The following is a 20,687-nucleotide window of genomic DNA, read 5'->3' on the forward strand; positions in this document are numbered from 1 at the left end:
ACTTTGCAGCCTATTGTTAATATCTCAGGGTCTGTTTCCATTTGGGGTAATATATTCCCTTGCAATCTTTACACTCTTACATTTGAGCAAGGTCATACAAATACTCATCTGTATCTTTCCAACCTTCTTTAGTTAGCATGATGCCCTCCAGTCATATTTAGGTTGCACAAAACACCATGATTCCATCTTCTCTCATAGCTGAGTGGTGTTCCATCGTGTATCTACCCCACATTTTCTTTGTCCATTCTGTTGTTAGGCATTTGGGTTATTTCCAGATCTTGGTGATTGTATGCATAATACATATGCTGCAATGAACATAATTTTCAATCAAATTATTTATTTATAAGGCATTTGTTACACATCTTTCTGTATTCTACTATTGTTTGATTTTTTTTTTGCTTTTTGGGTCACACCTGGCGATGGATAGGGGTTACTTCTGGCTCTGCACTCAGGAATCACCCCTGGTGGTGCTCAGGGGACCATATGGGATGCTGGGAATCGAACCCTGGTTGGCCGCGTGCAAGGCAAATGCCCTACCCGCTGTGATATTGCTCCAGCCCCCTATTGTTTGATTTTACCTTGTGAGTATGACAGTAATAATTTGGGGAGCCTCTCAAGCAGAGCTCATTCTCAGCCAAGCAGGCTAGAGGCTCAATGCAAAGGCCTGAGGATGAGATGCAGATCAGGCCCTGTGATTCCATGGAGACTTAGAACATCCTGATGGTGCTGGAGCTATCCAGGGTCAAACTCTTCAGTACTTGAGGGTTTAACAGGCTGTCCCTAGCAATGCTCAAGGGAATATGTGTTGCTGGGAATCAAATTCAGGACAGATACATACTAAGCATATGTCCTAATTGCTGTACTATCTCCTGAACATGACAGTAATACTTCTAAGAAAAAATAAGGAAAAAGGAATTATCTCAAGTGAACAAGTTAACATTACATCTCCAGGAATTAGAAAAAAGGAAAAAAAACTAAACCCAGAAGTAGTAAAGGGAAGTAACGAAACTCAGAGTAGAAATAAATAAAATAGAGACTAGGAAAACAATTTAAAAGACCAAATCTAAGAATTAGTTGTTTTTTGTTCTTTTTGGGTTATACCTGGCGATGCATAGGGGTTACTCCTGGCTTATGCACTCAGGAATTACTCCTGGTGGTGCTTGGGGGACCCTATGGGATGCTGGGAATCGAACCTGGTTCAGCTGTGTGCAAGGCAAATGTCCCACCCACTGTGCTATCGCTCCGGCCCCTAAGAGTTATTTTTAGTGGAGAAAAAAAATATATACAAAATTTTAACTAAATGTATTTTAATAAGTAGAAGGACTCAATCAGAAGAAGAGGGGCGGCAGAGATAATACAGTGGATAAGGCAATTGGGTGGCCTACGACTGACCATAGTTTAATCCCCAGAACCCCATATGGTACTGAACACCACCAGGAGTGATCCCTGAGCATAGCTATATATGGCCCTGTGGAAATTCCTTTAAAAACTGAAAGTAGAAATATCATAGCATTAATATACCTAGACATTTTATCTGAAGGATGTAAAATATTGATTTGAAGGATTCTGCATCCATGTTTCAAAGACTTATTATTTACAATGGGCAAAACATAGGATCAACCTAAATGACAACTGAAGAACGGAAATAGACTGGATAAAATGCTGCAGTGTATATACTCAATGGAATACTACTCAGCTATTAAACAAGATGAAACTGTTTTTCTGTGACAACACAAAAGGAACTAAAAGTACTTATGCTAAGTGAAGTAAATTACTAATTTAAAGGCATTTACAAGATGATTCTACTAATATGTGCAACATAAATTAACGAGAACTGAACTGAAAGAATACAATAAAAATAATGTTTGAATGGAATAATGTGGTGGTTACCAGAAGGAAAAAGCAAGGAGTATGGTGGGGGTAATGAGGAGAGGAGGTCATTCTGACAGTGTAATGACATTTTGATTGTGGGTATGGTGAGGCTTAATAGGTATGAAGGTATACAACCCAAACATTATAGTATTGTACACTAATAGCACTGCACTGTCCTCCCGTTGTTCATCGATTTGCTCAAGTGGGCCCAGTAATGTCTCCATTGTGAGACTTGTTGTTACTGTGTTTGGCATATCGAATACGTCATGGGTAGCTTGCCAGGCTTTGCCGTGCGGGTGAGATACTCTCGGTAACTTGCTAGCCTCTCCGAGAGGGATGGAGGAATTGAACTCGGGTCGGCTGTGTAGGTCACACACAAGACAAACTCCCTACCACTGTGCTATCGCTCCAGCCCATACACTAATAAATCAATAAAATTTAAGAATATGATATATTGTGTAAATAAACTAAATATATAAATCATATGGAGTCTTATAGGTGCAGATAAAATATTTTTTGTGAAATTCATCTCAAAATGAAAAAGTCTTTAATTTGGTGTAAAATGGAAATACAGCACCATAATAAATACCAAATATGACAAGTCCACAGTTAACACCTTAATAGTGCAAGGTTTTTCTCTAAGCTTAGGAAGAAGATAAAGATGTCTAGTCACCCACTGCTATTCAACTAAGTATTGGGAATTTTTTAGAGCAATTTGGTAGCAAAATGAAAAGGCATCCTAGTCAGAAAGACGCTGTCTCTTTTTGCATATGACAGATCATATACAATACACTGATTATTTTAGCATACCACAAATTGTTATAATAATAATATTAATTAAAATTTCAGGATACAAAGCCAGAATGCAGAAATAAATTACTTCTATACACTAAGAAAAAAATGATGCACCTAAAACTGAGGGAAATAATCTAATTATGATAAGTACCAGAATAAATTTAACCAAAGAAGCAAAAAACGTACACTGAAAATTATAAAGTCTCTGATTAAGTTGAAGGCAAATTGAAAGACTCGCCAGGGCCCAACAGCTGAAGACCTGCAGGCCCCAACCAAGGCCTTACTGGGGCCACTCTCCACACACTTGGATAAGCCTCAGACATAACAAAACTGGCAGAGGAACCCAGGTGTGTGGGACCCGGGGCTGAGATCTCCAAGCCTGCACGGTTTGGGACTGGACCTGTCAGTAACTAGACAGTTACACCCTCCAACTGCCGTGTAACCCCAACAAAGGCCAGGATCCAGAGATTATCACAACAAGCTCCCGGGAGAGCACAAGGCAGAGTCTCCTACCCTGTGTCTGACTATCCTCGCCAGGGCCCAACAGCTGAAGACCTGCAGGCCCCAACCAAGGCCTTACTGGGGCCACTCTCCACACACTTGGATAAGCCTCAGACATAACAAAACTGGCAGAGGAACCCAGGTGTGTGGGACCCGGGGCTGAGATCTCCAAGCCTGCACGGTTTGGGACTGGACCTGTCAGTAACTAGACAGTTACACCCTCCAACTGCCGTGTAACCCCAACAAAGGCCAGGATCCAGAGATTATCACAACAAGCTCCCGGGAGCGCGCGGCCTGTGGCCGCGCGACTATTCATTTACTTTTCTCTAAATTTTCAGGGTACCTTAAATATCCTTAAATATCCAACCCGCACGGCAGAGCCTGGCAAGCTATCCGTGGTCTATGCCAAATAGACCAAATTGATATGCCAAATCCAGTATTAAATGGATCTCATTTCCCTAACCCTGAATATGCAGAGTCGAGAAGGATATGGAAGGAGAGGCTGATAAAACACCAAGGCAGACATAGGCTACCAAAACGCAGAAAAACAAAAATGATTGTCTGTACTTTAAATGCTCGTACCCTGGCATCTGCTGCATCCATTGAAGACCTTATGGTACAAGCACGAAAGATCAAGTACGACATCATTGGTCTGACCGAAACGAGAAGACATCAATTCCATCATGCTGTTTTCGACACTGGAGAAGAACTGTTCCTTGGAACATGTGATAAAAGAGGCGTCGGTGGTGTCGGTATCCTTGTCAACACAAACTTAGTCACGAGCATTGATTCATTTGAATGCCTAACAACCCGAATCGGAAGATTACACTTGAATAAATGTGGCTCACTACCGGCAGTTTCTATCTTTGTTGTCTATGCACCAACATCCAGTTATGGTGGAAGAGAAACTGAGAATCTACATGGAGCTAGAGAAGTTCTATAAAGAAGATCACACCTTCTACAAGATCATTGTCGGTGATTTTAATGCCAAGATAGGACCAAGAAGATCAGTCGATGAACTCCACATTGGAACCCATGGCCTGGAATGGAACGAACAGGGTGACAGACTGTCTGAGTTCATCATGTCAACCAAAACCTTCCATGGTAACTCACAATTCCAAAAGGCTGAATCTAAACGTTGGACATGGGAGTCTCCCGATGGACGGTTCCACAATGAAATAGACCACATCATATTCAATCGGCGGTTTTGCCTAACCGATGTTGCTGTTGTCCCAAAATTCCAAACGGGATCAGACCACCGTCTTCTTCGTGCAAAATTCTACCTCACAGAACGAGGAGAAAAGAATGCAAGGTTTAAGAAGAGGACTCCCAGAACAACCACCAACTGGGAACTCTTTGGCTCTGTTGCGGCAACATGGGAAGATGCCGTCATTGACAACATTGATGAGGAATACGATCGAATGATTCAGCACCTCCATGATTGTGCAAGGAATGCCAAGAGAGAGATAACCACAAAAAACCGTCTTTCTTCGAACACTCTTGAACTTATTCGCCAACGTGGCTTGGCACGTGCCTCAGGCAACCACAAGCAAACGTCCGAACTGGCAAAACAGTGCAGAGAAGCCATCAAGGATGACCTCAAAAACAGGAGAGCAGCAGTACTGGTAGATGCAGCAGAAGCTGGAAAAAACATTCGTAATGCCCGCCTGTCCTTCACCAACTACAAAACCAAGATGACTGCCCTCCGACATCATGATGGATCTATCACATCTTCCAGAAGGGCAATGGAGAAGATTATTCATGACTTCTACTCAGATCTCTTTAATAGCCACATCCACTTGCCCACATACCACATACCACATGATGGCTATGTCGTTCCCAATGTTCTCCCTTCCGAAATCCAACATGCCATCTCTTCGGTAAAGAAACAAAGAGCACCTGGCCCAGACAAGATCAGACCTGAACACCTGAAGAACTTACCATCAGTACTCATCAATACATTGGCTCGCCTCTTCACACGCTACCTGTCTGAATGCAAGGTTCCATCCCAATGGAAAACCAGCAAGACTGTACTACTATACAAGAAAGGAGACATCCACGACATTGGCAACTATCACCCAATCTGCCTATTGTCTGTCATCTACAAACTATTCACTCGAGTCATCCTTAATAGGATTAGCAGAACACTAGATGAAGGACAACCATGCGAGCAAGCCGGGTTCTGCAAAAGATTCAACACCATCGACCATATCCACACAATAACCAAGCTCATTGAGGTTTCTCGGGAGTTCAAGATGCCGCTCTGTTTAACGTTCATTGATTTAAAGAAGGCCTTTGATTCTGTTGAGACAGAAGCGGTCATTGAAGCCCTAGCCAATCACGGCATTCAAGCCCAATACATCAGGATCCTCCGTGGGCTCTATTGCGGATTCACTACCAAGATCTCACCATTCTACAAAGAAGTAATCATCCATATCAAGAGAGGGGTTCGGCAGGGTGATACCATTTCACCAAAACTCTTCAGTGCCACCCTTGAGAACATCATGCGACGGCTGGAATGGGAAAACATGGGAGTGAAGATAGATGGTCGGCAACTACACCACCTCCGCTTTGCTGATGACATCGTTCTAATAACACCAAACATCAACCAAGCGGCACAAATGCTGAACGACTTTGACCGTGAATGTGGAAAGGTCGGACTACAGCTGAATCTTGCGAAGACAATGTTTATGAGAAACAGCCTTGTTCCTGACGCTCCATTCGCTCTCAATGGAACCACCATCTCCGAATGCAACAGTTATATATACCTAGGTCGAGAAATCAACATGATGAATGACCTGGCACCTGAGTTGCGCAGGAGGAAGAGAGCGGCTTGGAATGCCTTCAAGAGCATTGAAGAAATAACTAAAAAGACAAAGAACCTCCAGCTACGAGCACATCTCTTTGATTCCACTATTCTTCCTGCATTAACATATGCCTCAGAGACCTGGACCCTACGAAAACAGGATGAGAACACTATTCGGGTCTCTCAAAGAGGAATCGAAAGAACTATGCTTGGAATATCACGATTCACTCAAATGAGAGATAGAATCCGGAGTTCTGATCTTCGTCAACGCTCAAGAATCAGGGACGCTGTCTCATTTGCCAAGACATCAAAAATCAGATGGGCTGGACACGTAATGAGGTTTATAGACAACCGCTGGACTAGAGCCATTACTGATTGGATTCCACGAGACATCAAAAGATCACGTGGACGCCCACCTATAAGATGGTCAGACTTCTTCGTCAAGACCCTAAATGATCGGTTTGAGGCTCTACATGTTCCTAAAACGAACAGATACCATTGGGCTACGCTAGCACGCAACCGGGATGAATGGAGACGTTACTGGCACCCGCTCGAATAAATCGATGAATAACGGGGATTAAGTGATTAAGTGATTAAGTGAAATTGAAAGACATTCTATATTCATGGATAAGAAAAGATATTGTTAAAATGTCTAGCTATCCAAAGTAACCAATGCAATTTCTATCGAAATTCCAATGGCATTTTCCACTGAATAGAGAAGTATCTGAAAAAATTTATGTAGCCATGAAAGACCCCAAATAGATGAAGCAATTTTCTAAAGAACATATAACAGGAGGCATCATAATTTCTTATTTCAAACCACATTACAAAGTTATAGTAACCAAAACAGTATGATAGTGACATACAGATAGACATACCAATAGAATAGTGTCAACAGTATACCCAGATATAAACCAACTTATACAGTCTACTAATATTTAATAGTTGAATAGAGAACACTCATTCAGAAAGTATGATTCTTTAACAATTGGTGCTAGAATAACTAGATACATCAATACAGCACAATGAAACTGGACACATTTCTTACATTAATTTAAAATATAGTAAAGAATTAAGGTTAAAAGACTTTCAGGATAAAAATCTGAAACTGTAAAACATGAGTATGGAAAAAACCTCCTTGACATTGGTCATAAAAATTATCCTCAGGTTACGATACCAAATGCACAAGGAAGAAAAGGAAAAAACAGTAAGTGCAACTAGCTCAAACTAAAACCTTGTGTGCTACAAAAGACTCAACAAAATGGGGCTTGGGGCTGGAGTTACAGCACAGTGGGTAGGGCGTTTGCCTTGCACACGGCCAACCCGGGTTCCATTCCCAGCATCCCATATGGTCCCCTCAGCACAGCTAGGAGTGGTTCCTGAGTGCAAAGCCACAAGTAACCCCTGAGCATCGCCAGGTGTGACCCAAAAGGGAAAAAATGGGGCTGGAGTGAGTTTTAGGGTGCTTGCCTTACATGTGACTGACCCAGGTTTGATCCACAGAACCAGGAATGGTCCCTGAGCACAGAGCCAGGAGAAAGCCCTGGGCACTGCCTGCGGTGGCTCAAAACAAAAAATGAGAACCAATAAAATGAAAAGGCAACCTATGGAATAGAAAAAATTATTTGTTGTCCATATTTTAGATAAGAGGTTGATATCCGACATATATAAGAATTCACAAAACCCACCAGCAAAACAACAAAAAAAACTTTGTTAAAAAATGTCTAGTTTCGATCTTTAAAGCATTCAGCTGAAGAGAAGGACTACATGGAGGGCGGGATCCACAGATCCCGAAGGAAAAAAAAAACAGGTTCCAAAAAGAGCCGAGATCATCGGGAAGTCCCAGATGGGGTAGATACCGCATCCCGGCTCCCCCAGATGGAACCCCGGTGACCAGAAGCTTCTACAAGCACAGCTTGAGTATGCGGGAATTAGGACTTTGCCTCAAATCTGCCAGGACTACAACTCCCAGGTAACCTCAGATTCCGGAAGTCACGCCCACAGCCCGTCCCCCAGCGCCATCTTTAAAGCATTCAGTCGAAGAGAAGGACTACATGGAGGGCGGGATCAACAGATCCCGAAGGAAAAAAAAAACACCAGGTTCCAAAAAGAGCCGAGATCATCGGGAAGTCTAGTCCCAGATGGGGTAGGTACTGCATCCCGCTTCCCCTAGATGGAACCCCGGTGACCAAAAGCTTCTACAAACACAGCTCGAGTATGCGGGAATTAGGACTTTGCCTCAAATCTGCCGGGACTACAACTCCCAGGTAACCTCAGATTCCGGAAGTCACGCCCACAGCCCGCCCCCCAGCGCCATCTTTAAAGCATTCAGCCGAAGAGAAGGACTACATGGAGGGCGGGATCCACAGATCCCGAAGGGAAAAAAAAAACAGGTTCCAAAAAGAGCCGAGATCATCGGGAAGTCCCAGATGGGGTAGGTACCGCATCCTGCCTCCCCCAGATGGAACCCCGGTGACCAGAAGCCTCTACAAGCACAGCTCGAGTATGCAGGAACTAGGACATCTCTCTATGTACAAAGTGAACCATGGGAAGTAAACCACCCAACGTTTCTCTCTGAAAATCATAGTTAAGTTTGGAGCACGGCCACAGCCCAGAAACACAAGGACTTAATGCATAACCCAGCAGCTTGGAGCAGAAAAGTGAACGGGCTATGCGTTAATCCAGGCCATCATGTCTGTCCGGAGGGGAAAGGGTGTTGCCCCAGTCGCCCTCTCTTCTCTGGAAAGAAGGATGGCGGCCGCATGGGGGCCTTGTGGACAGCAGGTATGAGCCGGGGGTGTGGGGGCGACTAAAACCTCATGGGAAGGGGGACGTTCCGGTCCGTCCTTCATGCCCTACCGAGGCCACCAGTTGCCCCCCACGAGCGGCTCTCCAGCACGGCCACAGCCCCAGAAACACAAGGATTTCCAATGCAGAACCCAGCAGCTTGGAGCAGAAAAGTGAACGGACTATGCGTTAATTCAGGCCATCAAGTCTGCTGGAGGGGAAAGGGTGTTGCCCCATTCGCCCTCTCCTCTCTGGAAAGAAAGATGGCGGCCACATGGGAGCCTTGTGGACAGCAGGCATGAGCCGGGGGTGTGGGGGCGACTAAAACCTCATGGGTAGTGGGGCGCTCCGGTCCGTCCTTCATGCCCTACCGAGGTCACCAGTTGCCCCCCACGAGCGGCTCTCCAGCACGGCCACGGCCCCAGAAGCACAAGGACTTAATGCAGAACCCAGCAGCTTGGAGCAGAAAAGTGAACGGACTATGCGTTAATCCAGGCCATCGTGTCTGTCCAGAGGGGAAAGGGTGTTGCCCCAGTCGCCTTCTCCTCTCTGGAAAGAAAGATGGCGGCCGCATGGGAGCCTTGTGGACAGCAGGTATGAGCCGGGGGAGTGGGGGTGACTAAAACCTCATGGGAAGGGGGGCGTTTTGGTCCGCCCTTCACGCCCTACCAAGGCAACCAGTTGCCCCCCACTAGCGGCTCTCCAGCACGGCCACGACTCCAGAGCACAGAAACCAATTTCTTAACTATCTGACTTTCAGTAGAAATACTTGCAGGGTCAATAAGTAAAATAGCAGAAATCCAAAACCAACATTTAATTCTTGAACCCAGCTGTAGAAAGCAAATCACTTCACAATGCTTTTTCAACATGTCTGATGGGGGGGGGCATTAAACTCTAAATAATAGTGGTGAATCTTTTATTGAAACAATGAATCTAATCAAAGCAGATAGAGTGTTAACTAGAATTCATCTGCCCCACAGGGACTGGGAGGGGTGGGGGGTGGGGTTTTATTGGGGTTCTTCATGGTAAAAAATAAGTATTGGTAAAGGGAAATGTGTTTGATATTTGCATGACTGAGACCTAAACCTGAAAGCTTTGTAACCTTTCCCACGGTGATTCAATAAATAAATAAATAAAAATGAAAAAAAAAAGAAACTAAAAACATGAGATCTAAGTGGCAACCACTGGGAAAAAAGATTGTATCAAGTTTTGGTATCAGAAATTGAAAAAAAATAAAATTGTCTCCCAACCCCCCCAAAAAATGTCTAGTTTCCCCCCAAATCCATGGCTTTTCTATACGCAAATAGTGAAAGAGAAGAAAGTGACATGAAGAAAACAATCCCATGCACAATTGTGCCCCAGAAAATCAAGTACCTAGGAATCAGCTTAACTAAGGAAGTAAAGGACCTGTACAAAGAAAACTACAAAATGCTACTTCAGCAAATAAAAGAGGACACGAGGAAATGGAAAAATATCCCCTGCTCATGGATGGGGAGAATTAACATTGTCAAAATGGCAATACTTCCCAAAGCACTGTACAAATTCAATGCAATCCCTATAAGGATACCCATTACATTCTTCAAAGAAATGGAGGAAACACTCCTGAAATTTATATGAAACAATAAGCCCCCACAAATAGCTAAAGCAATTCTTGGGAAAAAGAAAATGGGAGGAATCAACCTCCCTAACTTCAAGCTCTACTACAAAACGGTAATAATTTAAAAAACATGGTACTGGAACAAAGGCAGAGCTGTAGACCAATGGAACAGAGTTGAATATACTGACATCTCCCCCCAAGCATATGATCATCTAAGCTTCGATAAGGGGGCAAGAAAAGTGCAGTGGAGCTAGGAAAGCCTCTTTAATAAATTGTGCTGGCAAAACTGGATGGCTACATGCAAAAAAGTTGGCTCAGATCTCTGCCTAACACCATGTACAAAAGTAAGATCAAAGTGGATTAAAGACCTCAACATCAGACCGGAATCCATAAGGTACATTGAAGACAAAGTTGGCAAAACCCTCCATGACACTGAAGCTAATGGTATCTTCAAAGATGTCACATCACTGGCCAAGCAAGTGAAAACAGAGATAGATAAATGGGACTATCTTAAACTAAGAAGATTCTGCACCTCAAAGAAACAGTGACCAAAATACAAAGACAGCCTACAGAATGGGAAAGGATATTTGCCAAATACACATCCGACAAGGGGTTGATATCAAGGATATATACAAAGTACTGGTTGAACTCCACAAGAAGAAAACACCCAACCCCATCAAAAAATGGTGCAAGGAAATGAACAGAAACTTTTGCAAAGAAGAAATCCGAATGGCTAAAAAGCACATGAGAAAATGCTCTATATCATTAATCATCAGGGAGATGCAGATCAAAACAGCTATGACATATCATTTCACACCACAGAGACTGGCCCACATCCACAAGAACAAAAGCAACCAGTGCTGGCGCAGATGTGGCGAGAAAGGGACCCTCCTTCACTGCTGGTGGGAATGCCGACTGGTCCAACCTTTTTGGATAACAGTATGGACAATTCTCAAAAAATTAGAATTTGAGCTCCCATTTGACCCAGCAATACCACTCCTGGGAATATATCCCACAGAGGCAAAAAAGTATAGTCAAAGTGACATCTGCACCTGTTTGTTCATTGCAGCACTCTTTACAATAGCCAGAATCTGGAAAAAACCTGAGTGCCCGAGAACAGATGACTGGTTAAAGAAACTTTGGTACATTTACACAATGGAGTACTATGTAGCTGTTAGAAAAGATGAAGTCATGAAATTTGCATAGAGTGGTACTACATGGAAAGTATCATGTTAAGCGAAATGAGTCAGAAAGAGTGGGATAGACACAGAAAGATTGTATTCATCTGGGGAACATAAAGTAACATAATGGGAGACCAACACCCAGGAGTGGCCGAGATTAGTACCAGGAATTTTGCTCCATGACTTGGAGGCCAGCCACATGTGCTAGGGGAAAAGGAAGCTCAGATAGAGAAGGGAGCACCAAATAAAGGGTGTTGGGAGGATCCTCCCAGGATGGGAGAAGCATGCTGAAAGTAGACTATAGACCAAACATGATTGCCACTCAGTGCCTCTCTTGCAAACCAAAGAACCCATAAGGAGAGAGAGAGAACAAAAGGGAATGACCTGCCACAGAGGTAGGGTGGGATTGGGGGGATGGGGGGTGGGAGGGATGCTGGGACCTGTGTTGGTGGAGGATGGATGCTGGTGGAGGGATGGGTACTTGATCATTGTATAACTGAAACTGAAGCACAAAAATTTGTAAGTCTATAACTGTACCTCTTGGTGTTTCACTAATAAAAAAAATAAAATTAAAAAAATGTCTAGTTCGTGGAGCAACTAGACTTTTCCCAAAAAGATATATATATATATATATATATATATATGACCAATGGGTTCATAAAATTCAGAGCTCTGAGGAAAATTTAAATCAAACCACAGTGAGAAATCAGCTCTTACCTATTACAATAATATAAGAAGAGGGTCATAAGAGATAGTTCAATGGGCTGGACATGTTCTTTGGATACTGGAGGACTTGGGTTTGAGTACCAGCATGGCATGATCCCCTGAACACCACCAGATGTGACTCCTGAGTACAGAGCAGGGTACAGCCCTAGGCACTTCTGGGTATGCACCCTCCCAGAACAAAAGATGAAATAACAAGTATTCTTGAGGATGTAGAAAAAAAGTAACCCTTATGTACTGTTGTTGGGACTGTAAATTTGAACAATCATTATGAAATACATGGAGCTTCCTCAAACAAAGGAAAGTAGAATTGCCATATGATCCAGCAACCCCACTTTAAAGGTATTTTATCCAAAGTAAAGTAAAAGTAAAGTAAAGGCCCTCCCATTGATCGTCGATTTGCTCGAGCGGGCCCAGTAACGTCTCCATTGGAGACTTTGTTGTTACTGTGTCTGGCATATCGAATACTCTCGGTAGCTTGCCGGGCTCTCCGAGAGGGGCGGAGGAATCGAACTCGGGTCGGCCATGTTGGCTGCATGCAAGGCAGATGCCCTACCCGCTGTGCTATTGCTCCAGCCCAAAATAAATGAAAACAGGATCTTCAAAAGATTATCTGCATCCTTATGTTCACTGTATCATTAGTTACAATAGAAAAGGAAGTGGGAGGTCATGTCATGGTATGTCAAGGAGCAGACACTGGCAACCATTCAATCGTCATTCCACTTGCCTCTTGTCTAATCAAAACTTGCATCAAAGGGGAGAGGCTATAAGTAAAAGACGGACTGGAATGATGGTACAGAGTGTAAGGCATTTACCTTGCATACAGCTGACCTGGGTTCAATTTCTGGCACCCCAAATGGTTCCTTGAGCACCCTCAGGAGTGATCCCTCATGATAGAGCCAAGAGTAAGCCCTGAGCACAGGCCAAGTGTGGCTAAAAAACAAAAAGTAAAGGACATTGGCCTTCCAGTCTCCTTTCCCCGAAACTCAAAGTGGACAGTGACTAAATGTTAAGCAATGGGTCAGAAGGGAATTTCTTCAAGGAAAGAATAATAAAAGATGCAAGAAAAAAAGCTTTACATCCTCTCTTTTTATTTCAGCTTTGTGAAAACACAAAGCTTGAAATGGCAGCAGTAATCTTACAAGCTTGAAGAGTGATATAGCTCATACACTGAGAATAAAAGAGGAAAAGATTGGAAAGGACGTAGGCTATGACCTAAAGGAGTTACTGAACCAATCCTGGAAAGGCCTACCTCTATGCTCCCTGTGATATAATAATCATCCCTGTTATTTAGACCCTTTTTAATTTGATATTCTAAAATCTTCAGCTAAACGCATACTCACTCACACACTTGCCAACTACCTACCTCAGGAATGAGCTAAGACACAATGAGCAATCTTGCAGTCATGTTTTCTATAATCATTGTACAGGGGGTATGGAGCTAAATTGGTAGAGTACATGCTTTGCGTGGATGAGGCCCTGGATTTGATCCCCTGTGCTATGTGACCCCCACAAGCTCTGCCAGGTGAGGTCCCTGAGCACCACAGTAGCAACAACAAATTGTGGCAGGAAGATAGATTTCTTACTTTGGGTCTAATTTTCTATGTGATGGTTAGAATTGCTTTTGATTTTCTATTAGTAGACAGAAAAGGAATTAACATTGATTTCATCTGGCATCTACTATGTGTCAAACACTTAAGCTAGGGTGAATCATCAAAGTAACCTCCAGATCAGACCCTTTGGCTGGGAAAATAAAATCACGTCTCTGTTTTCTCAAATGTAAAACTATTTAGCAAGTCCTTTCATTACAAATGCAGACCACAAACAATTAGTAGTCCTTCTGACTTTGCCACCTATAGAAGTCACAGATATATTCGTATCACAGTGTGGTTGTTGATGATATCTTGAAATATCATTGCCCCTCATAACTGCTTCAAAGCACTGTAATACTTAGGCCTGTTGTAAGATCTTGTTATCACATATTTTAAAAAGCATTATTGTAATGGTATGCTGATATAAATGGTTTCCATGATAATCCTATGTGTGCTTAATGCATCTAGAGTGTTATTTAAGTGGTACTGTAGGGGCTGGAGCGATAGTACAGCAGGTAGGGTGTTTGACTTGAATGCGGGTGACCCAAGTTCGATTCTCAGCATCCAATATGGTCCCCTGAGCACTGCTAGGAATAATTCCTGAGTGCAAAGCCAGAAGTACCACTGTGCATCACTGGGTGTGACCCAAAAAGCAAAAAAAGAGAGGCACGGTAGGTTTCACTAGATTTCTAAAGGATTTCTTGGCATAAAAGGGGTTGAAACCACCCTTGTGACCATATCCACTCATGCCACCCTTATTACTGCTCAATTCATGGTCCATATAGAACATCAGGGTGTTCTTTGTGAAAGTAAGGTGAAATTTCCCTGTTGAAACCTGAAACAAGTGTAAACTCCTAACTTTGACCTGGCTTGGCAGGCTCTGATTTTATCAGTGCCTACCTGCTCCTATACACATCTATCACTCTGTTCCTGGCGACTCTGCTTTAGCCATGCAGGCAGCCTTCCATTTATCTGAAATCTCCAGTTTCCTACCCTTAGGGTCTCTGTCCTTGCTGTTCTATTTGTCTAAAATGTCTTAAAGTAGCTACTTCATTCTCATGCTTCAGTGATGAACCAGGCACATCACTTCACAGAGAGAAGCCTTCCTCACAAACTGATGCCAAGTTCTTCTCCACCTCACTCCAGATTAGTTCCTGTATCCCCAGTTACTTCAGAGCACATATAATAACACAACTGTATAGATTTTTCTTCACCAGTAAATCCTAACATCTAGCAAGATACCACGAGGAAATCTGATGTTCATTCAGTGAATAAATATTGAGGAAACTATCACTCATCTTTTTTTATTTGTTTTGGGACCACTCCTGGCAGTGCTCAGGGCTTACTCCTGTCTCTGTACTCAGGGATAACTCCCGGAAGGCTTGGGGTGCAAGGGATCAAAACTATGAGCAAAGCAAGCACCTACCTGCTCCATTATCTCTTTAGTCCCTATTCATCTATTTTCTGAGAAAACTGAGGCTCTGAGGTACAAAATCTTTTCGCAAAGATCACCGATTAGCAATCTTACTGTTTTAATTATGGCCCCTAGGTCTCCCATTAGTCGCTATACCACACTAACTTCCTTTATCTGTGACCTTCCTACCAATCAGTAGAAAGTAGAATAGACTCAATGCAAGTATGGCCTGATTTCTTAGAACTTTAGTGTCCCAACTCTCAAGGATTTCTGCTAAACAAACCCTCTAATCTACTTCTTTTGAGTTTTCAAGGATGGCAGAGTTAAATGAAAATGTATTACCTGGACAGATGATTCTCTAAAAAATTTTTTTAATTGAATCACGGTGTCACTGTGAGATACAGTTACAAAGCCTTCATGATTGAGTTTCAGTCATACAATGTTCCAACACTCATCCCTCCACCAGTATACATTTCCCACTACCAATATCCCCTGTATCCCTCCTGCTGCTACCACCCCCCCCCAAGCTTATCTCTATGGCAGGCACTTTTCTTTCCCTCTCCCTCTCACTCCTTCTCCGCCATTTTGGGCATTATCATTTTTCATTTGCAATACAGATACTGAAACACCATCATGTTTGGTCATTTGCCCACTTTCTGCACACATCTCCAATCTGGAACAATACCTTCCAATCATTATTGTCATAATGATCCCTTCTCTGTCCCAACTATTCTCTCCCCCAGCCCTTGAGGCAGGCTTCCAACCATGGACCATTCATTCTGAGTGTTGTTTCTAGACAGACTGATTCTTGCCATCTCTATAAACCTGTCTCTCTGTACATCTCTATAGATTTGATATTCTGAGAATATGTTTATCCTCTATATACTTCTGGGCAGTCAATATAAAGTGAGCAATTCAGTTACACAAAGTTATATTCTGAAGATTTAACACTTAAAACACTTGCCAGGAGGAGCACAGCTCTTACAATTTCTAAGGCCTGAGAGGAATTTCTCTTGTGGGTCCGTATAATGAATGCATGCCAGAATATAGTCATCAGTATTCTAAACTATAACCTTTAAATAAATATATCAGGCTTTGTAGAACGGTGTGTTAAAGCATACCTTAAAAGATGTTGTTGGTATGATGCCAACACTGATGTGGCTCTATATTGCCTCACTATGCAAAGAGTAGTCCCAGGGCCAGAAGCATTAGCATTTTTCTGGGACCTGTTTCTCAGGTCCAACCCCAGCAGTGCTGAATCAAAATCTGTTTTATTAACAAAATCTGTAGATAATTGCTGTGATGTTTAAAGAAGCAATGCTTCTATTTAAGTTTAAGAAATACTGGTTTAATGGTTAAGTTTGATCTGAGGAAAAATTTGTAAGAAACCGGTAGTCATCTAACTTACATTTACCAAAACCTTAGTGGTGAGAAAGGATTTCTAAAATAACACCAAAAAGGACAATACTGGTATACAGAACACCATAAAACTGAGTGATAGAGCCAGCAACAGAGTAGACAATATTTGCATTACCACACACACACACACACAGTGTGTGAATCAAAATATGTGATTGGCAATGTCTTAATTCTGGGGGCACACAATGAAACAAAACCTTTCACATTTGTTGAACTTACATTCTAACTGGTGAAGATATAAGTAGACACAAGAAATAAAACGATGTAAGAAACGGGCAGAATTCCCGATAGGGTGGACAAGGCAGGACTCACGGAGAAAGTAACAGCATGTGCAAGGTCAGGGAGCTAGCTTTAAAAATAGCTAGGGGATGCAGATTCCATGCAGAGGGAACAGTTAGTACAAATATCCCGAGACAAGAGAATGCCTGAAGCAGCAAGAAGACCGGTGTGGTTGAAGCAGAGCAAGCAAGATGGGCAGTGGGTATGGAAGGGCCCAGATCATGTGAGGCATTGTCAGCCATTTTAAGTAGCTTTTACTGGGAGATGTGACTGGAGAAAAGGTAATAGGGAGCTACTGCAGGACTTTGAGCAATGTTTTTTAGAAGACTGTTTTCTCAGAGGAGAGGTAATGGCTTGAGTAGGAAAATCCAGCTCAGAGAACATTGTACTAATCCCAGTAAAGGATGATTCATTCATTCAGCCATTTACAAGGTGCCAAAGACGTGCCAAGTAGTGTGGGGAGGTACTGACTAGGGTGATAACTGAGTGAACTGCCAAAGGAAAGAGAACAGGAATGACATTGGAGGGAAAGAAACCCGGGACATAATGACAGATTTATAGAGAAATGACAGAAGTTTGCAATTCAATTTAATTAAGGTTTATGTATCATCTACTGAGGGCAAAGTCATATGCTAACTAGGACGCGGGGGTGGCGCATAAAACAAGTTCTTTCAAAAGGCTTCCATCCTAACCTGCTTGGTCCCTGCCCTGCACCTTGGAAACCTTAAACTTTCTGAATTTCTGCATTTGACGCTGGAACAGAGATGGATTCACTCAGTTTATGAACTGCTTTTTGGTTTGTTTTTAAACCCTTGGAGCTTATTCTCTTTTCTGAAAGGAAGCAGGGGTCAAAACACCTCAACTGGATTACAGCAAAAAGACTATTCTGGCTTGTTCGGAAGGTCAATGAGAGGGTTTAATACTGATCTTGTGTATCAATCTGGGCCACCAGCTCGGGGACTTCCACCTGTGTGACAGATCAATCGGCTTCCAGTTCTTTGCCATTCCAGTGTGGAGAAAATGCCTCAAGGCATAGAAATGAAAAGGAGCAACTTTAAGGAAAACAGTACCCTCCACCCTGAACCAAAAAAAAAAAAAATTGAAAACTACCTACCCACTGGACTGAAAGGACAGAGGAGCAGATGCAAATATAATGCAAATGATATGTAAATAGTCTGTGGCCTCTTGAAAGGCTTTATACAACTGGAAGGGCCCTTGGGAAACTGCTAGCAGATAACAGTGACTCAGAGGCCCAGTGAACTATTTCAAGACAACTTTGTCACACAGACCTTTGCTGCCCTGTCAGCACAGTGCAAATTCTTTAGAAATCTTTTTTTCTCACTTGAATCAACTTCACCTGCTACAAATTAAAGAAAAATAAAGTTAGCCTCCAGAGAGGTTATCTAAGTTAATTACACTTCTAAAACAGTGTACCTTTAATTTTCCTTCAAACGCCTTGCTCACCCAGACAGCCAAGTTTAATGTGTCACTTCCTCCCTCGAACAATATCTGGTTCTAGTGGGTTATGAATGAAAGTACCTCTCTCAGTTCTAGTTATGATGATTCCTTAGAGATCATGCACCCTACACCACAGGAACTGGCACACTAGCTTCTATTACCCACACACGGTATGCAAAGAGAATGTGAGGGACTGTGAGAGAAGTACAGTTGTAAATTCCAGTTCATTTCAAGTCACTGGAAAGCTATTCATTAAGAAAAGCTGCTCTCTCAAGAACACTCTCATCCGGACAACCCTGAGTATGCATTTTAAAATGGTGGGGGGGGGACCCAACCCCCTGCGCATTCAACCATGGTGGGATAGAGTTAGGTTTACATTTTTGTATTTTAAAGGATATGCCCCCATCAGACCTGCATTTTACACGAGCGGCGGGGGTGGGTGGGGAGGGGGATGAATCGTAAGCAACACAGCACGTCAGACCTACAGCTGGGCAGTCATTCTGAGTTGCAAACCCAGGTCTCTCCGGAGCAACTTCTGCCCACATTAGCGAGGGCAACAAGGCAAGCATCATCAGCAGTACCCAAAACTTCCATCACTTTCCCAGTACTCAAATAACCCAGGGAGCTTCAGCTTTTGAAAGGGGCGTCAAAGGAAGGGGAATTCCCTTTCTTTGTTGAGGCGTTTTTATCTGACTTGAAAGGACCAACCAAACCGTCAGTCTCGGGAAGCCTAAATGGGCAAAGAGGCGTCTGGGGAGAGGCCCCGCTTACGGTAAAACACCCGCCGAGCACAAAACCGCGAGATCGCAACAGACCAAAGTCTGAGAGAGGAGGGCGGGCAGATAAAAGCAGGAGCTAACCCTCGTGAGAGTGAAGAAGCGACGACGCCAGACAAAGAGTAACAAAGCAGCGGGGGAGACTAGCCCGGGGTAGCGCTCTGGGAGGGGAAGCGGGGCGGCGGCGAGCGCCCCCCGGCGGCCGGGGCTGCCTTACCTCCTGGGCGAGTTTCTGCTTGAGCACGAGCGCGGCGCACAGGTAGCCCGCGCGGCCGACGAACAGCTCGTCGGAGCCGCACTCGAGGAAGGAGACGGGCGCGCAGACGGCGCACAGAGCCCGGAACTTGGCCAGCGGCTGCACGTAGTCAGACCGGCCCAGGGCGTGGTACACGAGCGTGGCCACGGCGTACACGCCCGCGCCCCCGAGCAGGAAAGCGGCGCGGGTGTCGGCGTCCGGTTCGCCCCACTCCTCGGCGCGGGCGCACGCGTCGATGAGGCGCTTGGCCGAGCGCAGGTAGCGCTCTCGAGCCGCGGCCAAGAGTGGGCTCTGTGAGACGTGGAAGAGCATATAGGCCACCCCGGCCACGCCGCTGTACAGCCCCCCTTGGCAGCAGCTGGCCGCGGCTGCCGCCCCGCCGGCCTCGGCGCCGCCCCCGAGCGGGGGGATCTCCTGGAGGATGCGCTCGATGGTGGCAGTGACCAAGGGCGCCACCGTCTCCTCGCACTGGCCCCCCAGCAGGCTGCCCTGGTAGTCATCGAAGCGGTTGGCGAAGCAGCGCTGGCTATCCATGCCCGCTGCCCGTGCCGCCCCAAGTGCCGCGCGAGGGGGTCCGCTGGAGGGTGCGCCCGGCTGCCCCGCGCACCACCTCTCGCTCTCCGAGGCACTCGGCGCTGGCGCCGGATGCGGCGAGGACCAAGCGAGGAGGCTGAGACGGGAGGTGACAAGAGGAGGCGGGCGCGAGGAAGCTGGCACGGAGCAGATTGCCAAGTGGGGCACCAGGCTGCCGCGAGGCTCCCGAGTGGCCCGGGCGAGCGCGGGGGATGCGCGACGTACGCCCCCCTCCCAGAGGCCGCGCCCTCGCCGAACCCGCCCCCTCCTGCGCCGCCGCAGCTCGGCCGCCTCTCCACGGGGCCGAGGTGCTCGCAGGCAGGACCCACGCGGGGCCCGCGCCACTCCTCCCGCTCCGCCCCCGGCTCCTCCCCGCCCGGCGGAAGGCCGAGGACGTGCGGGACAGCCAGCCGGAACCCGGGGGCTGGGTGTGCATCCACCTGGCTGGGTTGGGGACGGCCTCGCGTCCTCGGGCTCCTCCCAGGCTGGCCCTCGAAGCCACAAAGCAGCCTCACCTGTTTCCCCGAGGCGGCCGCTCCGCCTCCAGCCCCCCGACCTTTGACTCTGCACCGTTAAGCGAGATCGCCAGGTGCTCCGCGGGCAACTGAAAGGTCGAGCAGCTCCCGAACTTAGTCTAGAGTGCCCCCAAACTGAGCAG

The 20,687-nt window shown here is 45.0% G+C and overlaps 1 protein-coding gene across 1 annotated transcript in view; it reads right to left on the bottom strand.

Annotated features, from left to right (window-relative positions):
* LANCL3 (LanC like family member 3) overlaps positions 1-20,040 on the bottom strand; it is a 142,102-nt gene extending 122,062 nt beyond the window's left edge. Inside the window, exon 1 of the mRNA XM_056131189.1 lies at positions 19,418-20,040. Coding sequence (XP_055987164.1) covers positions 19,418-19,990 — 573 coding nt within the window. The 5' untranslated portion in view covers positions 19,991-20,040. The remainder of the gene's footprint in view (positions 1-19,417) is intronic.
* Between the last annotated feature and the right edge of the window lie 647 nt (positions 20,041-20,687).

This window comes from Sorex fumeus, unplaced genomic scaffold (genome assembly GCF_029834395.1).
Source record: "Sorex fumeus unplaced genomic scaffold, SorFum_2.1 ptg000086l, whole genome shotgun sequence".
Lineage (NCBI taxonomy): Eukaryota > Metazoa > Chordata > Mammalia > Eulipotyphla > Soricidae > Sorex > Sorex fumeus.